The 25,739-nt window shown below is 34.0% G+C and overlaps 2 protein-coding genes across 3 annotated transcripts; one reads left to right on the top strand and one right to left on the bottom strand.

The window, feature by feature from the left end:
• The first annotated feature begins 9,329 nt into the window (after positions 1-9,329).
• On the top strand, positions 9,330-14,150 carry LOC140174662 (uncharacterized). The gene is made up of 6 exons (XM_072200150.1): positions 9,330-10,230; positions 10,336-11,534; positions 11,790-11,994; positions 12,538-12,875; positions 13,143-13,586; positions 13,797-14,150. Exons 1-6 carry the CDS (start codon positions 9,330-9,332, stop codon positions 14,148-14,150), a joined length of 3,441 nt encoding a protein of 1,146 aa, XP_072056251.1.
• A 5,630-nt stretch (positions 14,151-19,780) lies between these two features.
• On the bottom strand, positions 19,781-22,802 carry LOC112706190 (F-box protein FBW2). 2 transcript variants are annotated; one of them, XM_072200726.1, is made up of 4 exons: positions 22,208-22,732; positions 21,570-22,087; positions 21,116-21,428; positions 19,781-20,577 (listed from the first exon to the last, which is right to left on the bottom strand). In XM_072200726.1, exons 3-4 carry the CDS (start codon positions 21,421-21,423, stop codon positions 19,911-19,913), a joined length of 975 nt encoding a protein of 324 aa, XP_072056827.1. In that variant the 5' UTR covers positions 21,424-21,428; positions 21,570-22,087; positions 22,208-22,732; the 3' UTR covers positions 19,781-19,910. The 2 variants fall into 2 exon arrangements, with proteins under 2 accessions (XP_072056827.1, XP_025613144.1); XM_025757359.3 differs by lacking the exon at positions 21,570-22,087 and having other exon boundaries at positions 22,208-22,802.
• Between the last annotated feature and the right edge of the window lie 2,937 nt (positions 22,803-25,739).

Raw genomic sequence — 25,739 nt, 5'->3', positions numbered from 1 at the left:
AAGGATTAAAAAATGCACCAAGTAAATTTCAAGAAATTATGAATAATATTTTTTATTCATATGTAGATTTTACCATAGTCTATTTAGACGATGTACTTGTATACTCTAAAGGAATAAACTAACATATTCAACACTTAGAAAAAAATTTTAATATTATAAAAGAAAATGGTCTTGTCTTATCTGAAAAGAAAATGAAAATATTTATAACAAAAGTAAGGTTTCTAGGATATGAAACTTTTCAAGAAACAATTACTCTAATTAAAAGATCTGTTGAATTTGTAGAAAAGTTTCGAAATAAAATTATCGACAAGAAACAATTACAAAGATTCCTAGGATGTCTTAATTATGTAGCCAAATTTCTACCAGGAATAAGAACTTTATGTGAACCTTTATATAAAAGACTAAGAAAACAGCCTCCTCCTTGAATAGAAGACATGTCTAAAATAGTTCAAAAGATTAAATCTTTAGTAAAAGAAATTTCTTGTTTGAATATACCAGACCCTAACACAAGTCTAATCGTAGAAACAGATGCTTCAAAATTAGGGTATGAAGGAATACTTAAACAAGTTCTTCCAAACTTTTCAAAAGAACAAATAGTTAAATATCATTCGGGTGTATGAAATTCAACCCAGAAAAATTATGCTACCATTAAAAAAGAAATATTAGCCATTGTCCTATGTGTTTCACATTTTCAAGAAGATTTGTTCAATAAAACCTTCTTGATCAGAACTGATTGCAAAGCAGCTCCTAGTGTATTAAAGAATGATGTTAAAAATCTAGTTTCTAAACAAATATTTGTTAGATGGCAAGCTATATTATCATACTTTGATTTTACTATTGAGCATATTAAAAGAGAATCAAATGTATTACCTGATTTAATAACGAGAGAATTTTTGCAAGGTAAAATTGAGCAAGAAACAAGCAAGCAGTGAAGATTATGGTTAACCTCTTGACCAACCACCAACTTCAATACAAGCTAAACAATTATATATTAAACCCTTGACAATGTCATAGGTTGCTAAAAGTGAAAATCATCAGCATCAACTAAGAGCTTATATGAGGTTCTTACAGTTAACAGATATACATTATTGCAGCCATCAGATTTGTTCAAAACTAAATCATTATCTAAAGAACATTCTTACCATGAAAACCCATACCTCTAAAAATAATGGCTTTAGAGAAATAGTGGTTTAAGATGGATAGAAGAACCCTTTATAAAATAGTTTTTCCAAATACTTATCATTACCCTCCAACAAATATCCAAAAAATCCGAACCTTTTATGAATTTATCTTAGTAAACACTGGATCCATTGAATTAACTCATAATAAAGACCCGACCACAAAAGATACAATATTCTCAAAAATTAAGATTATGAAAGTAATAACTTTATCAGAATGGGAAAAACCTCCCTTTTATTATAAAAATTTTACTAGAAATTTGAACCACAACACTACTCCTATTATGATTACATAGATGTCTGGTGGAACGCCCTGTATCTTTCTCTAAATCCCCACTCTTGGTTCATATGGTTCCACAAAAGGATTTCTCTACAGTTTTCCAAATGGTTCCAAATATGGTTTCAAGAGTTTGGACCAATAAAAGCAATTTTTTCAAAAGAAGCCAACATGGCTTATGAATATTTCAAAAGCAAAACATCATTTTTGGATGGATATAAGCTAATTTTCTTCATTCCCACTATGGGAATATGCTGGATAATGACTTGGGAATATGATTCCGTAGGATATGAAGACACTCCAAGCATGAAATATTTAATTAGAAACATAAACGTGAAATGGTGGAATAAATTTGATCTGAACTTAATTAGTAAAGGAGCAATTGATAAGTGGATGACTATATCCCAAAAAAGAGCAGAACCCCCAAGTCACAGTTCAGGGTTCGAAAAAATATCATTCGAAAAAGAAACCCGCTTTCTAACCCATAAAAAATAAATGATGGCGACCCTTGCAGCGGCCACCTCAGAAGAAGAGATCCATAATTATCTAAAAGCAATAAAAGCAGAACCAACAGATAAAGATGAAGAAGTTCAGTCCAGTCCAGGACTGTACATACTAGATACCCAAGATCCATTTGAAGAATACTAAAAAAATAAAAAAAGGTGTCAAGACAATCTCAGAGAACAACAAAAGCATCATATGCAGAAAAGAACAAAAGTCCTCAGCAAAATTCTAACAAAATCACAGTAGAAAAGACAAAAGCAGCTACCAGTTTTCAAAAAACTAAAACAAAAGACATTAACTCAAAGACAGAGCCTCTGAATCAGCACATAGAAAGAGTAAACAGATTAACAAAACCAGAAGTTAAATTGTAAAAGAATAAAGTGCATAGCCCACTATAAAAGAAAAGGGAGAAAGGGGTTATAGATCATCCGCAATTTTCACACACATTCTCTCATACTCTAAAACACTTTTAAAGATTTCGTTGCAATCTTTGTATTCAAAAGTTTCACCTTTTGTATTTTGTTCAAGCTTTTGAATTATAATATAAATTCATATTACTTCATTATCAAGTGAGTATTAATATTTAGTTCAATATTGGTTTATTAGATTTTATTATCCTATTAACAGTACTTTTATCCACTCTATATCTTCTTAATTTAAACATTTACATTATTAATATGATATTGTTAAAAGTTTATATATATATATATATATAAATAAAAGGGTAAAGATAAGGTCAAGAAATATTTGAAGATTAAGGTTTAAGATTTAAGGATTAAGGCTTAAAGAATTAAGAAATAAAGTTTAAAGGTTTAAGGAATTAAGGATTAAGGTGTGAGGAATAAAGATTGAGGAAAAGACTGAAAAAGATTGAATGATTTGAATTAAAGAATTTGATTTTGAGCATAATCTCGTGAGAAAGGCAAAATATAACGCTCACTTGAGATATTGTGCATGAGGCTCAATGAGGACGCTCACTTGAGACTCGAAGGATAAGACTTAGTGGGGATGGCCATATATAACGCTCACTTGAGACCAGAAGGAAAGTTCTCCATGAGGACAGTGATATGTAACGCTCATGGAAGGGATGTTGGCTGAGGTAGGGACGGTAATTCGTAACGCCTATCTCAGAACCACTGTCAGGTAATGGGCAACGAACCGACATATGAGCTCATGGCCTGTATAGGAATAGACCTTCATTGTATGCATTTGTATGAATTGCTTGAGTGTACTTTCTATTGCTCTGTTAGGCTATCTGTGAAATTTTCTGCTATTTGACTTGCGTGAATTATTTGTACGTTTGTATTATGTACCTGGCCTGTGTTTGTTAGTTTATAAATGTGACTATTAACTGGGATGATTAAGGACTGATATAATTGTGGATTGATTAATGTAACTGAAAATTGATCAAATAATGTAATTTGAAGGAAAATAAATAACTAAATTGTTTAAATTAGGACTCGAGAAATTTTAAGGATTTCATTAGGATAATCATTCTTGAATTATAAGTTGATTATTTGTATTTTATTTTTTACTTTTACGACATTCTCATTCTCTGCTAAGAATGAGTGGTTAGTTTTCACCCAAAATTTTCACCCTTTTCAATGTCACAGGCTTGAAAAATTAGTGTGAAGATGCGGGCAGATAGTGAATTCCATTTCATGAACCTAATTATCTTCATAGAGTCCCCTCGCTCTTGTTGCTTAAGATTTTATTTTATACAGAGGAGTAGGTATTGTATTTGAGTTTCATTTGATTTCACTAGTGTAATATTTATTACTGTTAGTATTTATGCGATTATTATTACCTAGAGAATCTTTTATATATGATTTTAAAGAATAAAAGCAAAAAAAAATTGGAATTTTCTTAAAACTAAAATGCGACATCGATATAAAGGTTTAATATTAAATAGATAATAAAGAAAAACAGATCAGTAACACCTTATTTTTAGTACGATCATAATGTGTTAAGAGTTGGGTCGTTACAAAATGCATTTATAGAAAAAGCCAATTATTATGCTGATTAATTAGCGAAGCAGAAAGAGATAGAATTTCACTTTTTGACTCTCCTCCAAAAGAACTAGTTAGTTTTTTTTTTTTTTACCATGATGAACAAAGCCCAAAATCCAACCCTTTAGTTTATAAAAATAAAAAAAGCAATTTATTATGTAAAAAAAAAAAAGCAATTTATCTAACATTTATTTGGTGCTATCCTCACCATTTATGAGAAAATAAAACCTTCAAGTCAACACAAATGATTGAAGTACCATTCAAATCATGACCTATTTATTTTAGCATTTAAAAAAAAGACACTTCAAGGACAAGGCTTCTCAACTAAAAAATAAATTAAAGACAAAACTCTTATAAGAAAAAAGAAAATATCATGAAAACTGAAGATAGTTTTTTGCCGCTATCCACTAATTTGCTTGATGGAGGATGGATCGACTTTATTTTGGAGGAGCATATTTGTGCCATGAGAAGGAAATGATTTTAGGTGGGTAAGAGAGAGGACGAACTTTTATATGAAAACGTTAGAATTGTAATTTTTTTTCATTTTTTGTGGGGAAGGAGAGTCACAAACAAAACAAAATTAGTAACAAAGGTATTTCAAGTTTTTCCTTGCATTTCATTTTCAATTTTTTTTATTTTTTTCTCAATCCCATATTTTTTAAATTTGCACTATAAACCCCACTTCTTGAACACTTCTTACAATTATAAAAAAATGATCACCCTTAGTTGTGCAAACTATGAAATTGTTCATATAGAATTATTGTAAAATATATACTTGTAAAGAAAAATATCATGCTTTTTATCGATTTTTCTTCACTCATAAATTTTGGTATGACTCATCTCTCCAAAATTTTAAAACCTCATGTTTTAATTTTTGTATTTGAATTTTTATAGATGTTAAATTTAAATTTTTAGTTTCTGAACATTCAATTTATTCAAATAGTCTCCTAACTTAACATTCATGACTCATTTAGTTTGTAGCCTTATTTTTATCACTGAACCATTAACTTATTGAAATGGACTAGCAGCTATTGCGCTAGACTTCCTATCGGTTATCTTAAACTTTTTTACCTCAATTTATTTCATATGAAATATTTAAAGTCCTACTACTAATCTTACTTAAAGGTTTTAAAGGCTTCTTAAAGAACAAATTGAGTGTAGCCGCAGTCTATTTTAACCCGCAGTTAACAGTTTTATGATGAAAATAGGATAAGAGACCAGTGGTGGCAATGGAACAGATTTTTGCCGTAACTATCTGATCCCGTTCTGTCTTACAATAACTCGCATAGAATTCACCCTTACTCTTACCTGCGAATAGTAAAAATCTAATCCTAATTAGCCTCTGCAGGTATCCGTCTCATCCATACTCGTCTCTATCATGCATTATTAAAATTTAACAAATAAAATTAAATTTTAAAATTTGTATACCCATCACCATATACATAACATAAATTAAAGTAAAAGCTTTACGATGATACAATATTATTAATCATTTTACTAATTATTTTACATATATTACATATATTATATATATCGAGAGCGGATCAGGACGAGTATTACCTACATCTGACCCTTTCCAAGATTCCGTTCTGCGGATTGAAGCATGATAAATATTCGCAAGTCCTAATAGTATTGTCATTTCTATTAGAGACTAACACGAAAGTCATAAATACTAAATTAAAAGACTAAATTAAATAAATTAAAATTTTAAAGGTTAAACTAAAATTTTAATATAACTTTAACGACGAATTTAAGCATTAACTCGCACAAGATTTTAAAACTGAAATAACATGGGCTATCATTGCAAATTTGCAATCAAGTTAAAGCAGGGAAAAGAAGGGGGGAGAAATGTTGATGTCAATGCATGTGTGTGAGTGAGTTAAGTAGTGTGTTCTGTTTGGGGACCACAGCTTATTTAATCATGAAGTATGAAGAAGAATTATATATGAAGCAGCTGAAACACAAACACAAACACAAAAACATAGAGTGGCAAAATTGTATATTCCTGCAAATCGGATCATGGAGAAAGCACATAGGCACCATATGTGTAAAAACTAAAAAGTGAGGACTGTGCCCTTTTTGTGGTCCTAGAACCTTGCCTTCGCTATTGGACAATCTAGACAAAGACGAAACCTTCACACCTTATTAGTATTCATTCACAATCATGGAAACTACAAAACGGAAATTTGTACATAAAATAACATGGGACAAATTCCTAACACTAGTACCACAGCGTGTGCCTAATTCATTTAATTAATTTAATTAGTGGAGTTGAATAATTGATCCATTCATCTGTACTTACTAAGGCTACTACTACTACTATAATTTACATTAGTCATCCTAATTAATTAATTTGGAATTTCTTAACCACGTGCCATCAAATTAATAGGTTTATTTGTCTGAAGTTCGGTTCTATCTCGACTCCATAAAACAATGTGCATGGTTGGACACAAGTTTCAAAGGATGGATTGAAGTCATGATAGCCTGCAAGATCCAAAAACATCATCACATGTAATCATGTGACTACTTACTATTATACTACAGTACAACGTTGAACTTAAACCTAGCATAATAATAATAATAATAATAATAATAATAATAATAATAATAATAATAATAATAATAAGTATATGATCCATGAGAGACATTCCTGGAAACACCGTTTTCCTTAAATTTTGCTGAAAACATATTCCTTTGACAAGCTATCATCATAAGTGCATGAATCGTGAATGTTCTTTACAAAATATTCATACACAGACCACTTTTGTTCTTTATACCTTTCTTAATATATATATTGGTACATGAGATAGATTTGCTATTTAAATACTTAATATTTGTTTTTTGTTTGATTAGTTCTTTATTGCAAAATCAAAAGCATATAGAAATGAATTTGATGTATGACTCCAATAATGTAATGAGTTATATATATGTTTGGGACCCAGAGAATAAAGTACGGTGACTGATACACATGGTGTTTAGTTAACCAAAGACAGTGAAAAAATGTCATCTTTTTCCACTGAATCGGAACCCCATTTTGAAGGGAACAAAACAAGGCAAACCAAGAAGCAGACACTGCAGGTCCCTAGTGCATATCTGAAAAGGAATTCATCTTTCACATTAGTATAAGCGATTTTTTTTTTTTGTGAAAAATACTTTAATTTGGAGCTAAAGTTTTACTACAGGAATGTTATTAGTACTTATTACATTCTAGAGTGTTATTATAATATTTGTATATCTGAATGATAGCATCAATAAACACTCATGATACTTTAGTGATGAATTATACGGTAAAGATGTAAGTTTACAGATTTTTTTACGAGATAAAAGAAAAATTAAAAAAGATAGGACCCACACTTTAAATAATTATAAAATAATCAAAAATAACTATAAAAAATTTATTTTTTCTTTCTGTACCACTTTAATTTATATAGTAAAATATTCCTATTTCAGTTGTTGATGACAATATCGAATATGATTACAGTTTAATTTTTTATTTTATTATTTAATAATTTTTTATTTTTTAACTATTCCATTTTATTATGTTGAACGTTTTGTTTCAAAAAAAATTAAGCATAAAACTAAAATCAAAACACACACAAAATTAGAATAAACCATTATTTTAGCTCTTAAAATATTTAGGTGTTTACAAACTAGTCCTGAATAAAAGACTAGGAAAGAGCTAAGCTTTGATCCAAATATGGGTCACTTCCACGACGCATCCATAAATATTATCATGGGATCAATAATATATATAATATTAAAAAATTATATAATATAAAATATATTACAAAAATATACTAATAGAGAATATATTTTAAAGTATAAAAAATATATATGTACTTTTTATTAGTAAAGTGGTTGATTCTTCATATCATAAAATTTATCGATAATAGAGTTTATGTCAAATTTTTCAGTAGTTTTTTTTAATATAATTAAAGCTAATTAGTAAGAAATTCATCTTTCATTTTATTTTTGATTTATTTTTCACAATATTCATAACTGAAAAAGATCTCTCAATTATAATAGTTAAAACAGAGAGAATTAATACCAAATGAATCTAAAAGGATATTCACAAAAAAAAATTTACTTTATGAAATTTAAAAATTTTTTTAATTAAAAATATTAATAATAATATCTTTTTAAATTTTTTTAATATTATTACTTACTTTTTAAATATTAAAAATCATTAATATTTATATTAAACTAAATTTTTATTTATATTAGACTAAATATTAAATAAATTTTTTTAAAAAATTAAAACATACTTAATAACTTATTATTATTAATTTTTTTTAAAAAAATTGGGTATCGAAACCTCCACTCAACCCATATGTCCGTCCCTGATCACTTGGAGAGAAGATGCATGATGGAGTAATTTTAGACAGCGATGATCCAATGTATACCCTAGTGGGATATAAGGATTGGAATTAGATCGGAAACGTTAGGTATGTATCAAATCATTTATTTATAATATTCAATACCAATACGATTCAGATTTCAGATATAGATCAAGATGTTCTTTGTATGGACTCAAAAAAGTTAGCTGTTATACCGAGTTCAGCTTCAGAACTTATCTATAAGTATAACACAAAAAAAAAAAAAAACTTTGTGCTTGGTCATTTATCACGATTAGAAAAACTACTTTTAATTTTATTTGATTTTCAACGGCAATAAAAATAACTGTTATGTATTAAAAATTAAAAATTAATTATTTTATATTTTATTACTGATATGGTCATCATTATCTCATAATAATAGTCGTCATTACTGTACGTTATAACTCGGCCCCATAATCATTAGCAACACATAATATACCTCGTCATTTTCTGTTATTATTCGGAATTATGAGCTATAACTCGGCTCGGCGACATTAACGTTTCCATCATAACCGACGTTCCAACGACAAAATAAGGTCGGTTACGATATCACTCAGTCAAACGTTAATACCGAAAATATAATGGACAAGGAACTCATCACATATAAAAGGGAAGTAGACTATTTCTAAAGACCTAAGTTTTTCTAAATAAACTAGAATATACACTGACTTAAGCTTCGGAGTGCCTTTGCAGGTGCACTCCACCCCCTTTGTATTGCTCGTGCTCTCACACCCACAACGAACATAAGGAATTCGGATTTTAAGAGACGGACGTTCAACTTTGCAGCACATAGCTCGGCCGGCCTTGAGGAGTTGAAGCCGATCTATTTCCCAGGCAAGATCAATTGGCGCCCACCGTGGGGCCGAGGAAATCGTACTTTTTCTTTTGGTCCCATTACCTCTATCTGCATCCATGGCTGACGTGCCGCCTCCTTCACTGTCCGAACTCATGAATGGTGGCTGAGCTACAACAAACCAATCAACGAATGGCTGACGAGAACCAAATAATGGCTGCCCAAATTGCTGAACTAAATCATGCTCGGATTGAGCACAACGATGCTCATCGCCAGCAGGCAGAAGACGAGGAGCATCAGTCCCAACCCACTCATGTTTCGGAGACCGCTCGAGGCGAAGAGCAGCAATCCGAAGATGAAAAAGAAGAGTCCGACGACCTTGTAGGTCCCTTCACAGAAGAAGTGATGAACTTCGAACTGCCGAAGAGGTTCACTCTGCCGCTGACCCTCACCCCTTACGATGGACTCAGAGACCCGAGGAAGTTTCTAAAGAAGTTCCGATCAATAATGATCGTCAATGGTGCATCAGATACAGTTTTATGTCGTTGTTTTCCAAATTATTTAGACGGCCCTGCACTTGATTGGTTGTGTGCTTTGCCTGCAGGTTCCATTTCACGGTTTCACCAGTTGGCGAAGTTATTTGAAGAGCATTTCGCCGGATCCGCAATATACTTGCACGATTCCGATTACTTGAACACTATCAAGCAAGGGCCAAACGAAAGCTTAAAGGACTACATGACCCGCTTTACCAAGGTCGCGATCAGCATACCAGACCTCCATCCCGAGGTCCATCTACACGCAATTAAAAGTGGCCTCCGACCCGGAAAGTTCCAGGAGACAATCGCAGTAGCCAAACCAAAGACTCTAGCAGAATTTCGGGAGAAGGCAAAAGGACAAATTGATATCGAGGAGCTCAGACAAGCTCGGAAGTCCGACAAGTCACACTTCCGCGAAGAAGATAAGAGCTCCACCACTAAGAAAAGTTTTAAACTAACACCTCGATTTGATTCTTACACGCAGTTTAACACTAAGAGAGAAGACATAATCAAAGAGATCCTGAACTCCAAACTAATCAAGCCACCGAGAAAGGCCGGTACATACCAAGATGCAAAGAACGTGGACAAATCGAAGTACTGCGCTTTCCACTAGAAACACGGCCACAATACTGATAATTGTGTGGTCGCCAAGGACCTTTTAGAACGACTAGCAAGACAAGGACACCTCGACAAATACATTGGTGGTCACATCCAAAAGCGCGGCCCTAGTTCCACAACAAACGACCTCTCTGAATCAAATCGAGGAAAAGAGAAGGCATCTTCAAGCCAATACGAAAGACCACGAGGTATAATCAATTGTATTTTAGGAGGATACGCCGGTGGAGGATACTCAAATTCGGCAAGGAAAAGATCGTTCAGAGCAATATGCTCGGTAAACGGACCACAGCAAGATGTAGCAATCACTAATCCACAACCAGAAGTCACTTTCACACATGCCGACTTCAACTCCAATATACAAAATTTGGACAACCCTGTGGTAGTCACCATTCAACTAGGGGATCTGTTAGTAAAAAAAGTGCTCTTGGACCCCGGGAGCAGTGCCGATGTTCTGTTTTACTCCACATTTCAAAAGATGAAGCTCAGCGACAACATGCTACAGTCCACAGGAGGAGACTTGGTCGGCTTCTCAGGAGAACGAGTTCCAATACTCGGATCAGTGTGGTTACAAACCACACTGGGTGAGCATCCTCTTTCAAAAACTAATGATATTCAATATTTAGTAGTTGATTGTTTCAGTCCATATAACCTTATTCTTGGCCGACCTTTTTTGAATAAGTTCGACGCCATTGTCTCTACCGTTCATCTCTGTGTAAAGTTTCCACTGCAGGACGATCAGGTTGTAACAGTCCATGGAGACCATAAAGAGGCACGACAATGTTACAACATCAGTATGAAATTCCAAAACCGCTCGACGCAACAAGTCAACAATGTCGACCTCAAACAAAAGGAGCACACACTGGCCGACCTGGACCCAAGAGCTGATTTTCTCGAGCGCCCGAAACCCTCCGATGACCTACAAAAAGTGTATTTCAATAATGACCCTAACAAATTTACATATGTAGGTACATCAATCAACACAACTAAGTTACAGGCCATAACGACCTTCCTGCAAGAACACGCCGACCTTTTCGCATGGACACCTTCAGACATGCCCGGCATCGACCCAAAAATTATCAGTCATAAACTTGCAATAAACCCGGCAGTCCGACCAGTGCAGCAGAAGAAACGAAAACTCGGTGAAGAGAAAAAGAGAGCGTCACTAGAAGAAACACAAAAACTCATCAACGCCGAATTTATCAAAGAGATCAGATTCACTACCTGGTTAGCCAATGTGGTAATGGTAAGAAAACAAAACGGTAAGTGGCGCATGTGCGTCGACTTCACTGATTTAAACAAAGCATGCCCAAAGGATTCTTACCCTCTACCATCTATAGACTCTTTAGTAGATAATGCATCAGGCTACGCTACTTTAAGTTTTATGGATGCGTATTCAGGGTATAATCAAATACTCATGCACCCCTCCGATCAAAATAAAATAGCCTTTATCACTGACTTCGGTAACTATTGTTATAAAGTTATGCTATTTGGATTAAAGAACGCAGGTGCAACTTACCAACGCCTTATGGATAAAGTGTTCGCCAAACAGATCGGCAGAAACATCGAAGTCTACGTCGATGATATGGTCGCCAAAACACAAGTCGGACATGATCACATCAGTGACCTAACAGAAATATTCGGCCAGATCCGCCAATACAACATGCGCCTCAACCCCGAGAAATGTGCATTCGCCGTTCAAGGGGGTAAGTTTTTGGGGTTTTTGCTAACATGCAGGGGAATAGAGGCAAATCCAGAAAAATGCCGAGCAGTGCTGGACATGGCCAGCCCTAAAACAGTCAAAGAAGTTTAGCGCCTCACAGGACGACTTGCCGCACTTTCCAGATTTGTTCCTTCCCTAGCATCTACTATTCCTTTTTTCCAAACAATTAAAAAGAAAAACAGATTTGAATGGAACGACGATTGTGAGAAAGCCTTTTCAAAATTAAAAACAACTCTCTCACAATCGCCGATTTTACAAAAACCTCTACAAGGGGAAGAATTATTTCTATATCTGTCAGTTACTGATTGGGCGATAAGTTCGGCCCTTGTCACAGAAAGAAACAAAGTTCAGCATCCAATTTATTTTGTCAGTAAAACTCTCCAGCATGCCGAGCTCAATTATCCAAGGATTAAGAAGCTCGCACTGGCACTAATATTCTCGGCGCGACGCCTCTGACCTTACTTCCAGAGCCACATTATCCACGTCAGAACCGATCACCCACTAAGACAAGTGTTACACAAACCAGAAATTGCAGGGAGACTTATAAAATGGGCCGTCAAACTATCTGAGTTCGATATCAGATACCAATCCAGAGGACCGATCAAGTCCCAATTCCTGGTAGATTTCATCGCCGAACTCACAGTACCATCAGAGGAAGATCATACAAAACAATGGACTTTATATGTTGACGGCTCTTCAAATCACGGGGGCTGTGGAGCAGGAATCCATCTGGAGGCGGAGGACGGATTCATATTGGAACACTCAATACACTTAGCTTTCAAAGCCAGCAACAACCAATCCGAGTATGAAGCACTGCTCGCCGGACTCCGACTTTGTTTAGATCTCCAAATCTCGGTGATCAAGGTATATTGTGATTCTTTGTTAGTGGTACAGCAGGTAAACGACCTTTTTCAAGTAAAAGATGCTCTACTCTCTAAATACCTGCTATTAGTAAAAAAATTATCAACAAAATTCGCCAAATTTGAAATAGAACATATACCACGTGAACAAAATTAAAGGGCAGATATCTTATCTAAACTCGGCAGTACACAGTCCGAGTTATCTACACTGCAACAGTTTACAATAACATCACCCACTGTTACTCTGACAAATGTGTTAAGTGTTACACAGACAAAAGATTGGAGGGACGACTTTATACACTATCTACAAACAGGTGATATACCAGAAGGGGTCGAGAACAATAAAAAGTTCCGACGGCAAGCATCTTCCTTCACCATATTCAATGGAACACTGTATCGACGAGGTTATACTTGGCCTCTACTAAAATGCCTTAGCAACTCGGAAGCTGAGATAGCCTTAGCTGAGACACATGAAGGAATCTGCGGCACACACACAGGTGCTCGGAGCTTAGCATCAAAGGTCCTCCGAGCTGGATTTTTCTGGCCTACTTTAAAGCACGACAGCCAACAAAAAATCCGGTCATGCAACAACTGCCAAAGACACGCACCACTGATACACATACCAGCAGAGCAATTACATCATTCAGACATCAGCTGGCCATTTAACCAATGGGGTTTAGATATACTCGGTCCGTTCCCTACGGCACCGGGCCAGGTAAAATTTCTTATTGTCGGCATTGATTATTTCTCCAAATGGGTAGAAGCCCAACCTTTAGCAAAAATCACATCCCAGCAAATGATTTCGTTTGTTTGAAAAAACATTATTTGCCGTTTCGGCATACCTGAACATATCATAACTGACAATGGTCGCCAGTTCGCCGATCAGAAATTTCAATCTTTTTTGCAGAACCTCAAAATAAAACAGCATTTCACTTCTGTCGAACACCCTCAAACAAATGGACTAGCTGAGGCAGCAAATAAGGTCATCCTGCACGCACTTAAAAAGAAGCTAGATGATGCCAAAAGTTTGTGGGCCGAGCTTATACCTGAAGTCCTTTGGGGATATAACACCACCCCACAAACATCAACAAAGGAAACACCGTTCAGACTTGTATATGGCTCCGAGGCTATGATACCAGTGAAAATCTCCCAAAGCTCATTTAGAACACAACTCGGCAATCAAGAAGAAGCTCGGCGAGCCGAACTCGATACCATCGAAGAAGTCAGAGACATCGCAACATTACGGCAACGAGCAGCACAACAAGCAATAGCTCGCTAATACAACAAAGCGGTTAAAAGCAGATCCTTCATGCAAGGAGACTTAGTACTTCATAAAACAGAAACTGCTCGGAAACAAACCTCACATGGAAAGCTCGCAGCAAACTGGGATGGTCCATACCGAGTATCAAAAGTACTCGGCCAAGGAGCATACAAGCTAGAATCACTAGATGGTAAACTCTTGCCTAATACATGGAATGTGTCTTCCCTAAAGAAATTTTATACTTAAAAGACAGGGACAGGCTTGTACTCTTTTTCCTACTACCAAGATTTTATCCCAAAGGGTTTTGCTTGGAGAGGTTTTAACGAGGCTAGCCTACCTGCACCTTTGTATTTAAAAGGTCCAAAAAGACTCCGAGTATACAGGAGACGAATATTATCTTATTCAAATAACTATATGGATGATCTTATCAATCAAATATAACTTTATCAATACAGCTTAGACAAGTGCCAATACTCGTCTAAGCTACAAACTACGATTATCAGATAACATCATCAACCACAACGCCAATAAAATCGGAACACTTTCCGAACAATCACAAACAGCTTTTATAAAAAGCATCACATTCAAAATTCAAACAAGTCAATTCAAAAAAGTTCAAAACACACGAACTAACTATTACATATGCAAAACAAATTCAAAAAAGTTTCTAACAAAACACATTAAGCATTATCCGCTTCATCTTCTGCGTCACCATCATCCTCGATCAGCTGACCATCTTGCACTATCTTTCCAGGATCCATACCAGAGAGATCGGCATCTGGTACCAAAAACTTTACTTGCAACGTTGCCCTTTCAAAACCTTCAACAAAGGAATCCAATATCTCATCCGCCTTTTTCTTCTCCATATCCTTAAATTGAGCATTGACCTCAATAAGCCGAGTTTGCATGTTCGCCAGATCACTTTCCTTCTTCTTCAAATCTTCCACATCTCTAACATAACTTTCCGTTGTCTCTTTTAATAATTTCTCTGTCTCACTAAGCCGATTCTGAAGTCCAGAAGAAACAGCTTTCTCCTTGCTCAGCTCTTCCTTTAACGAAGAAATTTCACTTTTCTCCAGAGAAGCCTTCTTACACTTCAACTCTTGGCTCCGTCCAAGACTGGCAAGATGAAGTCCGACAACCTAAGACAGAACAAACAGCATCAATATTACAAAAATTAGAACATAAATACAGAAACAAATTCGGCAATTACCTGCATATACTGCCCAATAGCCATATCACCAACTTCCTTGGCAAGCGAAATATCAGCAGAAGACTGGTAGTATTCATCAACCACAGCCATGTATGGGTACTCTTTTCCCCACACAGAAAAGCCCTCACTATGCTCGGAAATCTCATGAAGTTTTTTATGGTTACCCATAAAAGCTTGTATCTCTTCCAAAGGAACTACATGTTCCTTCTCATCAGAATTCTCAGAAAGCTCTACAACATCCGATTTTCTCTTTTTTACAATTACCTTAGTCCGACCACGGGAAGGTTGAGTAACCTCCCCGGTTCCAGCTCCTTTATCAGCATTAGAAGAAGACACCTCTTTGTCCAAATCTTTAGTCTTAAAACGAGACCTTAAAGATGCAGTAGAGACACCAGGATACTTCCCACCTACAAAAAACAATTCATGTTAGATTCTTAAGAAAATAACACAGACATCAGCGCAAGCACTAAACACTCACCCAAATACTCTACAACAGCACCTTTATCCTCCTCCCACTTCAGCAACTCATACATCGATATCAAATTTTTACGATCAACATTCTCCACCAAAAACTCTATCAGACACTCGTTCTTCGGCGATATCACCTCTGAGCCGAGTATATTTTGAGGCTCCGAGCACCAAAATAGGGGAAACTTCTCAGCAAGATTTTCATCAATAAAAAATGGGAAATCCTTCTCTGAACCCTTGACTTTAAAATACATCTCCTTAAAGTCTTTAAAAGAAGACTTGTAAAGTTTGAAAATCCCAAAACCCGGAGTACTATTGAAATTCACCCAACCCCCTTCCACACCCCTTTAGCTTGAAATAAAGAAAAGAATAGATCAACAGACGGCACCTCCTCAAGAAATTCCATCAAAACCTCAAAAGATCGAAGAAAAGCCCACCCATTAGGATGAAGCTGTGATGGAGCGCAGTTGAGCTGCTTCAGAATCTGACACTCAAACTCCGTAAACGGTAGCCTAACCCGCAATTCTTCAAGCACACAACTATGCATGTAGAAGAACCCAAACCCCCACTCCCGGTGATAAACTCTATCATCAACACTACATGGTAACAACTCTACCTTAACTCCAGAACCCACCCTCACTATTTTATTCACATCAACCTCCCTCACCGCCGCTTCATCAGAGAACAGTGACACCCGCGATTTCACATCCTCCCCTACCCAATCATAAGACCAATCCACCTTATCCTTTTTCTCTTTCTCAAAACCCATCTGTTCACCAAACATAATCAGAATAACAGAAACAAAAAGAAACAGAGAGGAAGATGAAGAAACGGATCAAAAATGAAGAAGCAGAATCATACCTCTCTTACTCATTCTTCAAAGAAGCAAGCATATAACCAAACGCCAACAACAACCAACAAATATCTCCAAGGATTAAAGCTATTAAAGGAACAAAACGTTCCAAATGATAACTCCCACTCCCAAAGCCACATCAAATAGTGAACCCAACATTGGGAACCAGCAAAAATTAAATAAAACCATTACTCTCTCTCTCTCTCATCAGAAACTAACGGACACGACTCCCCACGTACAAAAATATAAAACACAAAACCCTCTTTTAATGAAGTAAGTTGATCTGGGGGCTCATCTACTAACCCACGCAAGCCGAGTTATAACTCATCCAAAAAAGCTCAACCTGCTTCATTAAAATTCTCCTCATGCTAAGCTTGGGGGCTGTGATATGGTCATCATTATCTCATAATAATGGTCGTCATTACTGTACGTTATAACTCGGCCCCATAACCATTAGCAACACATAATATACCTCGTCATTTTCTGTTACTATTCGAAATTATGAGCTATAACTCGGCGACATTAACGTTTCCATCATAACCGACGTTCCAACGACAAAATAAGGTCGGTTACGATATCACTCAGTCAAACGTTAATACCGAGAATATAACGGACAAGGAACTCATCACATATAAAAGGGAAGTAGACTATTTCTAAAGACCTAAGTTTTTCTAAATAAGCTAGAATATACACTGACTTAAGCTTCGGAGTGCCTTTGCAGGTGCACTCTACCCCCTTTGTATTGCTCGTGCTCTCACACCCACAACGAACATAAGAAATTCGGATTCTAAGAGACGGACGTTCAACTTTGTAGCACATAGCTCGGCCGGCCTCGAGGAGTTGAAGCCGATCTATTTCCCAGGCAAGATCAATTACTAAAAGATTTTAGAAATAATTATATAATTACTGTAACGTCTTTTTTAATGATCGTAAAAAATATAAAACTGTAATTATAACATAATAATAATAACAAATATATAATTGTCGAAAAAATATAAATTAAATAAGATATATAGTAGTTATTATGTTATTATTACTAAAAATTTATTACTAAAAATAATTTTTATTGTAGTGTATTCTCTTTTCTTAATTTTTAAATAAACAATTTTGAATTTTTTGTATTTTTAGTATTTTAAAAAATAACATTTATTTAAATTTTTTTCTTATTTAAATATTAAAAAATTAAAAAATGAATTAAGATTTTCAATCATTACTCATCTAATAATAATATTATTTTGCACATGAAATGTATCTTTTTATTTATAAAATACGGACATTTTGCTAAGTTAATATGTTAGTATATTGAACATATTTTAGACATGATACTCATTCGACATTCGTCCGACAAATGTATTTTTTGTGTCCAACTCTATTTTAATAAAAAATAAAAAAATATTTTTCCAAATATACTTAGACATAAATACCATCACATATCAACGTATTTACTCTTTTTCTTAATATATATATATATATATATATTTTCCTGCAATGAGTTTAGAAATAGTTTATATTATTATTTATTAAAATAAAATTATTTTAAATATGTTATATAATTAAAAAATATTAAAATTAATTTATATTTTAATATTAATAAAATATTAACTTTATATTTTATATATATATTATTTTTCTATATTTTATAAAAATTTAAAATTTATATATTTATATATTTCGTGTTATGTTATATCTGTCAGAATATGTACATTAAAATATTTTATTAAGCGGGATGAGTAAGGCGGAAAGTGCCTAAATCCTAATTATCAAATTTTGTTTCTTAATTCATTAACTTAATGGTTTTTGTTTTTAGTTTTTACACTCTACTTGTACCCACCAAATAGATTATATGTACTAGCATTAATGTAACACAGAAATTTAGCTAGTTGCGTTCGAAATTAACATAGCTATTGAAAGATACACACAAAAAAAAAATGGCCTTGACTTTCTCCAAAGAGCAAAGGAGAGAAGGTGATAGGTGGAAACAAGATGTCCTTGTTTCCAACCATGTTTGATGTAGTGGGAACAGGAAAATAGAAGGCTCACAAAGCAAAACAAAAAAGAAAGAAAAAATATCATTCACGGGGCCAATTTAGATAAAGAATGATAGCAGGTTGTATGTTATAATGAAGTTCATAGTCATGGACCCTGTTAACAATTGCCACGTCTTAAACCGACAACTTTTTTTTAATTACGTCATCCATTTTTGGTGCTTTCTTTCCCTTTCCTCCCAACAACACCGATAATATAGGCCATAAATATATTATACCAGATAGATATTTTCAAACCAATTCATAAAGTAGGGCAGGGATACTCGCACAAGATGAAAATCATGATCAAGTTTGCCATTTCTATTTCCTTAACAAAATGTTTCTAATGTAGTTTTCAAGACTCCAGAGTCATCCAAGTGTGTGATTCAGCTTGAAAATGATTTGGATAAGGCTTATTTATTTTCAGAGTAAAGTGACAATTAGATATTAGAAGATATTACCTTAGATTAATTAGTCTTTAAAAACAAAAATATCAATTAGATCCTATAAAATAGCAAACGATAGACATATATGTTCTTCTGTCAATGAATAGTACTAAACGAAACTGAATTGTTCATGTATTTCGTTATTTACAATGGTGTTGTATCGTTATTGTCTTATAAGTAAAAAAACGATATCGTTTTATGCAATGAACTATTTATTATCTTTTGAGTTTTCATATATTCTTTATTAGATGTTCTCTATTTATCACAAATCGTATCAAAACAAGTAGATAGACAATTGACAGTACATATAAACATCACCGTTAAATTTAATTAATAAATTAATAGAAAAACACTGTCTGCTATCCTGAAAAACTAAATTGGTACCTTTTATATTTAAGAACTAATTAGTCCAAAATCAAAATTTTCAAAGACCTAATTGTCACTTTACTTTTATTTTTAATATATAAATATCACTTTAATTTATTTCAATGTATGTGAATCTAGATATTTTGTTAAGTTGTTTTAACTCTATATACTTATCAAAATCTGAGGATGCAAAATGTTTTTTACACCCATTAAATATTGTCACAAAGCATGCAAGTTAGTTAAGATTTCTGGTGCTACTCGGTTATGAACTTATATGATACAGGGAAAGCAAAAACCAAACTTCATTTGTCCATAGAAATGGACATCATATAGGAGAGTCAAGAACAGATGAAAAAAGTTACAACTAGTAAAGCATGCCATTCACATTTGATGCAACACAAGATTAGCTTAAGGAGATGGAGGCCAATACATTCCAGCATCTTCTATCCCTTCATAAAACCTGAAATGAAGCTCATCTAACAACCTTTCATCTTCATCATTCCACATCCCTTCATAACTATCACTATCATCATCCACATAGTATTCGCCCTCGCCACCGGCCACAAAATCCCATGCCAAATACTCGGAAGAATCCGAAATATCTGAGAAGTCTTCCCATCCATCGCTATCGTGGGTGTCGAGAACAAGTGGCCCCAAGACCTGCAGCTTTGGAAATTTCTGCTTCAAGAACAAGTTATCAAGTGTGACACCCCAACACCCCCTCTGATCCAAGAACTCGAGCTTAGGGCAGTTTGAGAGGATTTGAAGAACACCCGAGGTGCTGATTAGGTGGTAAGCCATTTCGAGATGCTTCAGCTTTGGCATTGTGGAGGCAATTGCATTTGCCTCATCATCTTTTAAGGGCTTCCCAGCTGTGTCCAATGGGTGCATGTTCCTGCACAATCCTTCTAGTAGTTTGCAGTTCTTGCCGATCATCTCTAGCCCGTGCGCACCCATTTTGAGACAGTAGCTCACATCCAAGAATGAAATCATGGAAAGCCTTCCAGCAATCTGCTCCACAATGGAATCACTCATACTGCTTCGCGGCAGTCGCAAAGTCTGGAGGGAGCAGGCACTTGTATAATGATAAAAGAACAACTGTATAAGTAACAAGGAATAATAACAAAAAACAATGTGTTTAAATTTTTTACTCTGATTGATGTAAAAAGTTTTACCATGTCAACCAAAAGAAGTTCAAGAAAGTGCCAGATTATGATATGTAAGTATCTATTATCATTACAACTTTCTATTGATTGAAAGTGTAAAATTTTCTAACACTCGGTGCATAGAAATTGTTATCAGAAGGAATTTTAATAACAAGAGAAGAATATTCAAAATGAGCAGAGGACAAACAAAACATCCTCATTACCAGAAACAAAAACCAACAACGTAGCCTAGGAGAGACACAACAAGGACTAATTAATTGAATTTTAATGTCATCAGGCAGCCTAGTAAACATTGCAATGAGAATGTGTAAAATTGAAGTCCTACATTTAGGATTTAAGCAATTAGCATCATAATATTAACAATCACTAAAGCATATATCCACATAATAATTGCAGTAACTTAAGCAATGGCCTAGCCTTAATTGAAACTGTTAAATCTATGCTTACTTTTCAGCAATGACAGTGAAGATCCTCTCATTTTGGAGACCAGAAACACACAGTTTTCGGAGCGATCCACAGCTTCTTTCGACTAGCATTTCGAGCATCCGGTCGAGCTGTTCCGGCTGGCACCGGCTGCTCCATTCTTTGATGTCTATCTCTTGCCAGCAGTAAGGTCCAGCTACTGCTCTAGCCCATGATTTGCATACAATTGGGATCACAGTCACCCTCTCTTGCAGAGAGAGGTTGGTGAAGATTACACCTAATGCATCAGGAATCAACTCATCCCAATTTCGAAAATCAGAAGTTTCTTCCATCCAATCTACAAAACAAAGATGAAGAATCTGTATTTTGAAGTCTGTGATTGAGGTACAAGAACTAAATATGCAACTGAATACTGAAAGCAAGATTAACAAATGCAACTTCTCATAGCAAAAACCATGAATCACATTAAAAATCTTACCACAAGCATAAGAATGAACAGTTGAAAATTGAAATTGAAACTAGACATGCTTCATTTCAAAACTGGTAAGGAAAGATTCATCTGAGAAGAATCAATGGGCACTAGAATAGCAAGATACTACTATACTATACTTGGGAAATTGAATTTTCGCAAGAAAAATTTCGGCTTTACAAGACATTGCTCATCTCACAGAAAAGGGAACCACCAAACTGAAGTTGGGAGATTAGAAATTCAAGAAACATTATTTATTGATAACAGAAACAGAGAAGGTAGAGATCATGTGGGACAATGCCAACAACCCCAAAGAGGTCCATGCCATTTCCCAAAGCAGAGAGAACAATCCCAAACTTTTTCCTTTAAAAAAAAAATCACTTGTAGGCAAAGAAGAGGGACAAAAAAAATCAAGTTTTTAGTTCCAGAGAGCAAATCTGAGCAATTAAAAATTTTCCAGATTGAAAAATCCTATCCCCCCCTCCTCCCCTTCCCTTTTTTCTCTTCTGGGTAGTCATCAATTTCCTCTGTAAATAAACAAAAGGGATATACCAAAAATAAAAAATATAAAAAAAAAGAACATATAGATATACATATATATATATATATAGAGAGAGAGAGAGAGAGAGAGAAATAAAATGACTCACATGCAAGAAAAAGAAGTGAGATTTTCCCAGTGGAAAGTGTTGGGTTCTAGGAGCTGAATTATGGAAACAGTGACCGGTTGATCCGCCACATGCACCGGGGAAGAGAGAGAGAGAGAGAGAGAAGAAGAGAGAAAGAGATAAGACTAAAAAAGGTTCAGCTAGTTAGGTAGGTAGCCTCTGAGCTTGAAGGAAGAATCAGCAGCAAGTAGAAATAGTAGACACGGTCACAAATGAAAGGCGTACGTGTATGTAGGCTAAGGCTACAGAAAGAAAGAAAAAGAAAGAAAGAAAAAGGGAAAGAGGTTGAAGAAGCTTAGCAAACACAAAAGTGAAGAAGGAAAGAAAAATGGTAGCAGGAGGATGAAATAGAAATGTGGAAGGGGGTGAGGGGGTGGGGTTGTGGTGTTTTACTGCAATACTCAAACTGTCAAATTTGTATCTGTCATCAAGAGAAAGATAGAAAATTGAAAGAGAGAGAGAGAGAGAACATTAATTTGTCACTTTTAGGGTGCGTTTGTTCACACCGCAAATTACATCTCTAGATAGTCAGAAATAAAAAATTAAATTTCAATCTTACAACAACAACAACAAAGTCTTCTTCTACCAAGTAGAGTCAACTATATAAATTAAACGACGTTATTGTATTTTATCATGTATCATATCTGAGAGACTATTTATATGTAGATCTTTTTCTGCCTTTCGCCTTTTGTCCATCTTCCATCTCATCCACCCTTCTAGATATTCTATCAGTCTTCTTCTCACATATCCAAACCACCTGAGACATGATTCAACCATTTTTTTCACAATAGATACTACTTCAACTCTCTCCCTTATATCTTCGTTCTTTATTTTATCCAATCCTCATCCATCTCAACATCTTCATTTGTGCCACATCCAACTTATGCTCATACTCCCCTTTAACCGTCCAATACTCAATACAATAAAACATAGCCGGTCTTATACCGATTTCATAGAATTTATTCTAAATTTCAATCATACTTTTATAAAATAAAAAAAATTAAAGTTTGTATTTTTATTTTTATTTTTATTTATAATAATTTTTATTTCTAAAATTTTATAAAAAATAATAAAATGTTATTATTTTTTATTTAAAAATAAAAATAAAAACCAAAAATTCAAATGAAATACACTCTAATATTTTAAGAGATTAAAATTATAATTTTAATAATATTTTTAAAAATATTTATATTTAATTTTTAAAATTTTAAATTTATTATTTAATTTTTATATTTATTTTAAATTAAATATAATATTAAAATATAAATTAATTTATTATATTTTATATTAAATATAATATAAAAGTTTAATTTATATTTTATTTTTTAATCTTAATCTTTTTTTTCAATAGCCTTACTTTGAGAGTCGATTTCAACAATTCAACCTGAAAAAAATAAGCCAGATATTAATTGCATCGTTATCAGCACCATTTATTTATTTCTTTTTTGGATTTTGCTAACTTCTAAGACCACAAAAATAAAGAGACTCGTTCAGCACAGGTCCAGTATTACCTCGATATTAAGAGGGTGTTAAAAACGGCAAATTCTTAGATATTAGGTGTAAGTATTATTTGTCTATGAACTGAAATTTTTTTTCGTTTTCAAAACTTTTTATATATAAAATTATTTTTAAAATTTAACTTAATTTTAAAATCTTTTTTTGAACTAAAATATTCTTTTTTTTTTACTAAAATACTCAATTTTTTTCTATTACAACAGGATATTTTTTTTCCTTCTTTATCATCAATAGTGCAATAAAAAAAAAAAGAATACAAGAGATCAAAAAATAATAAAAAAACAAAAAAATTAGAAGCACAATAATAATGAAATCAAAGAAATAAAATCAGAACTAGAAGTACAACAACAATAAAAACAGAATCAAAATCAAAAGCAGAAGAAACAAAAGCAAAAGAACAATAGAATAAGAATGGAATCAGAATCAACAACAATAGAATCAGAATCAAAAACAATGTGATTCATAAATCAACAATGTAATTAACAAAAAAAATAAAAACAGAAGAATCAACCATGCAATTAACTAGGGGTGGCAAACGGGACTAAACCCACTGGGTCAGCCCGCGTAACCCGCTAAAAAAGGCGAGTTGGACTGCAAAATTGGAATCGCCAAAGAGCAAAAGCCCGCCTAACTTGCACCGCTTAAACTACGGGTTTTGGCAGTTTTTGCAGGGCGGGGGCGGGCTTCCCTGCCGACCTTAATTTTTTTTAATGGGGTATTTTTGTAATTTTTTGTCAAAATCTAACTTCCCTCAATCCAACTTACAAGAGTATGAAGATGAAAATTGAGTGTTTTGGATTATGTTTATGTTGCTTTGAAGACAATATTTATAATTATGTTTATTTTGTTTTGGAGACAATATTTATAATTACAAAGACTTTAATGTTTGTGAATATAAAAAATATAATTTTTTTATGTCTTTAGAAATTATAAATTTATTAAGATGGTTGTCAAATTATATATATTATTTAGTAGTTAATAGTAAACAAAAAGGAGTTTTGGTGGGCTTAGCCCGCCAGCCCGCAATTAGGCGGGGCGGGATGGGCCAACCTTTTGGATTTTTGGCAGGGGCGGGGTGGTGCTTCCCGGCTTGCCACCCCTACAATTAACAAAATCAATAAATCAAAAGAAGAATCGAAACCCTAGGAAGGACCAACGGCGAGGAGCAGAGCAACGACAACATGCGAGGAGCAACGATGAGCGGCGAGCAGTAGCAAGCGGCGAGGAGCAGTAGCAACTGGCGACTAGCGAGGAAGAGTAGCAAAAACGGTGCTTCCTCCTTCTTCTTCTTCCTTCCCCCCTTTTTCTTCTCCCCTTCCCTGGGTTTCTGCTTCTCTCTCTCAACTCCAGAACTCTTTTTTTTATTTTATAATTTTTTTTGTTAGGAATAATTTTAGTAATAAAATTTAAGATTTAAGTAAAAAAGACGATTTTAAAATCAAGTTAAACCTTAAAGACGATTTTGTATGCAAAAAAAAGTTAGAGACGAAAACAATTTTCAACCTATACCTTAGGAATCAAAATCGTACTTAACCTAAATATTATCTTATTCACTAGTTTAGTTTAAAACAATATAAAAAAAAGTTTAGTATACATTTTTTATATTTTTCTTTTTTATTAAACTACAAGAAATATAAAACTGAATAGTAATATAATTAGGAGAATATAATTTGTACTTTAGACAGAGTGCATCGTACTACAACAAATATTTTAGAGGCATTGGAAGAATATAATTGAACCCTCTATTAACAATTAAGTCCACAGACATTGATTCAACCACCACCAAAGACCAAACAATATCAAATAAGAAGAGAATCGAGCTAGAAGATGATAGACTGGCCTAACAGCTAATTGTTCCAGACATAGTATGGAAGAACCAAATTATTCCTCTAGCTAGCTTACCTTCTTGTCTACTCTAATAGCAATTGTGTTGCCATTTCAACTATTATCACTGTAGCAATTCTTCTAGTATCTATTTCAGTCAACAAAATACTTTGTA

This window comes from Arachis hypogaea, chromosome 8 (genome assembly GCF_003086295.3).
Source record: "Arachis hypogaea cultivar Tifrunner chromosome 8, arahy.Tifrunner.gnm2.J5K5, whole genome shotgun sequence".
NCBI lineage: Eukaryota > Viridiplantae > Streptophyta > Magnoliopsida > Fabales > Fabaceae > Arachis > Arachis hypogaea.
The sequence above is the reverse complement of the archived record's forward strand: the minus strand, read 5'-3'. Positions and strand labels throughout refer to the sequence as shown.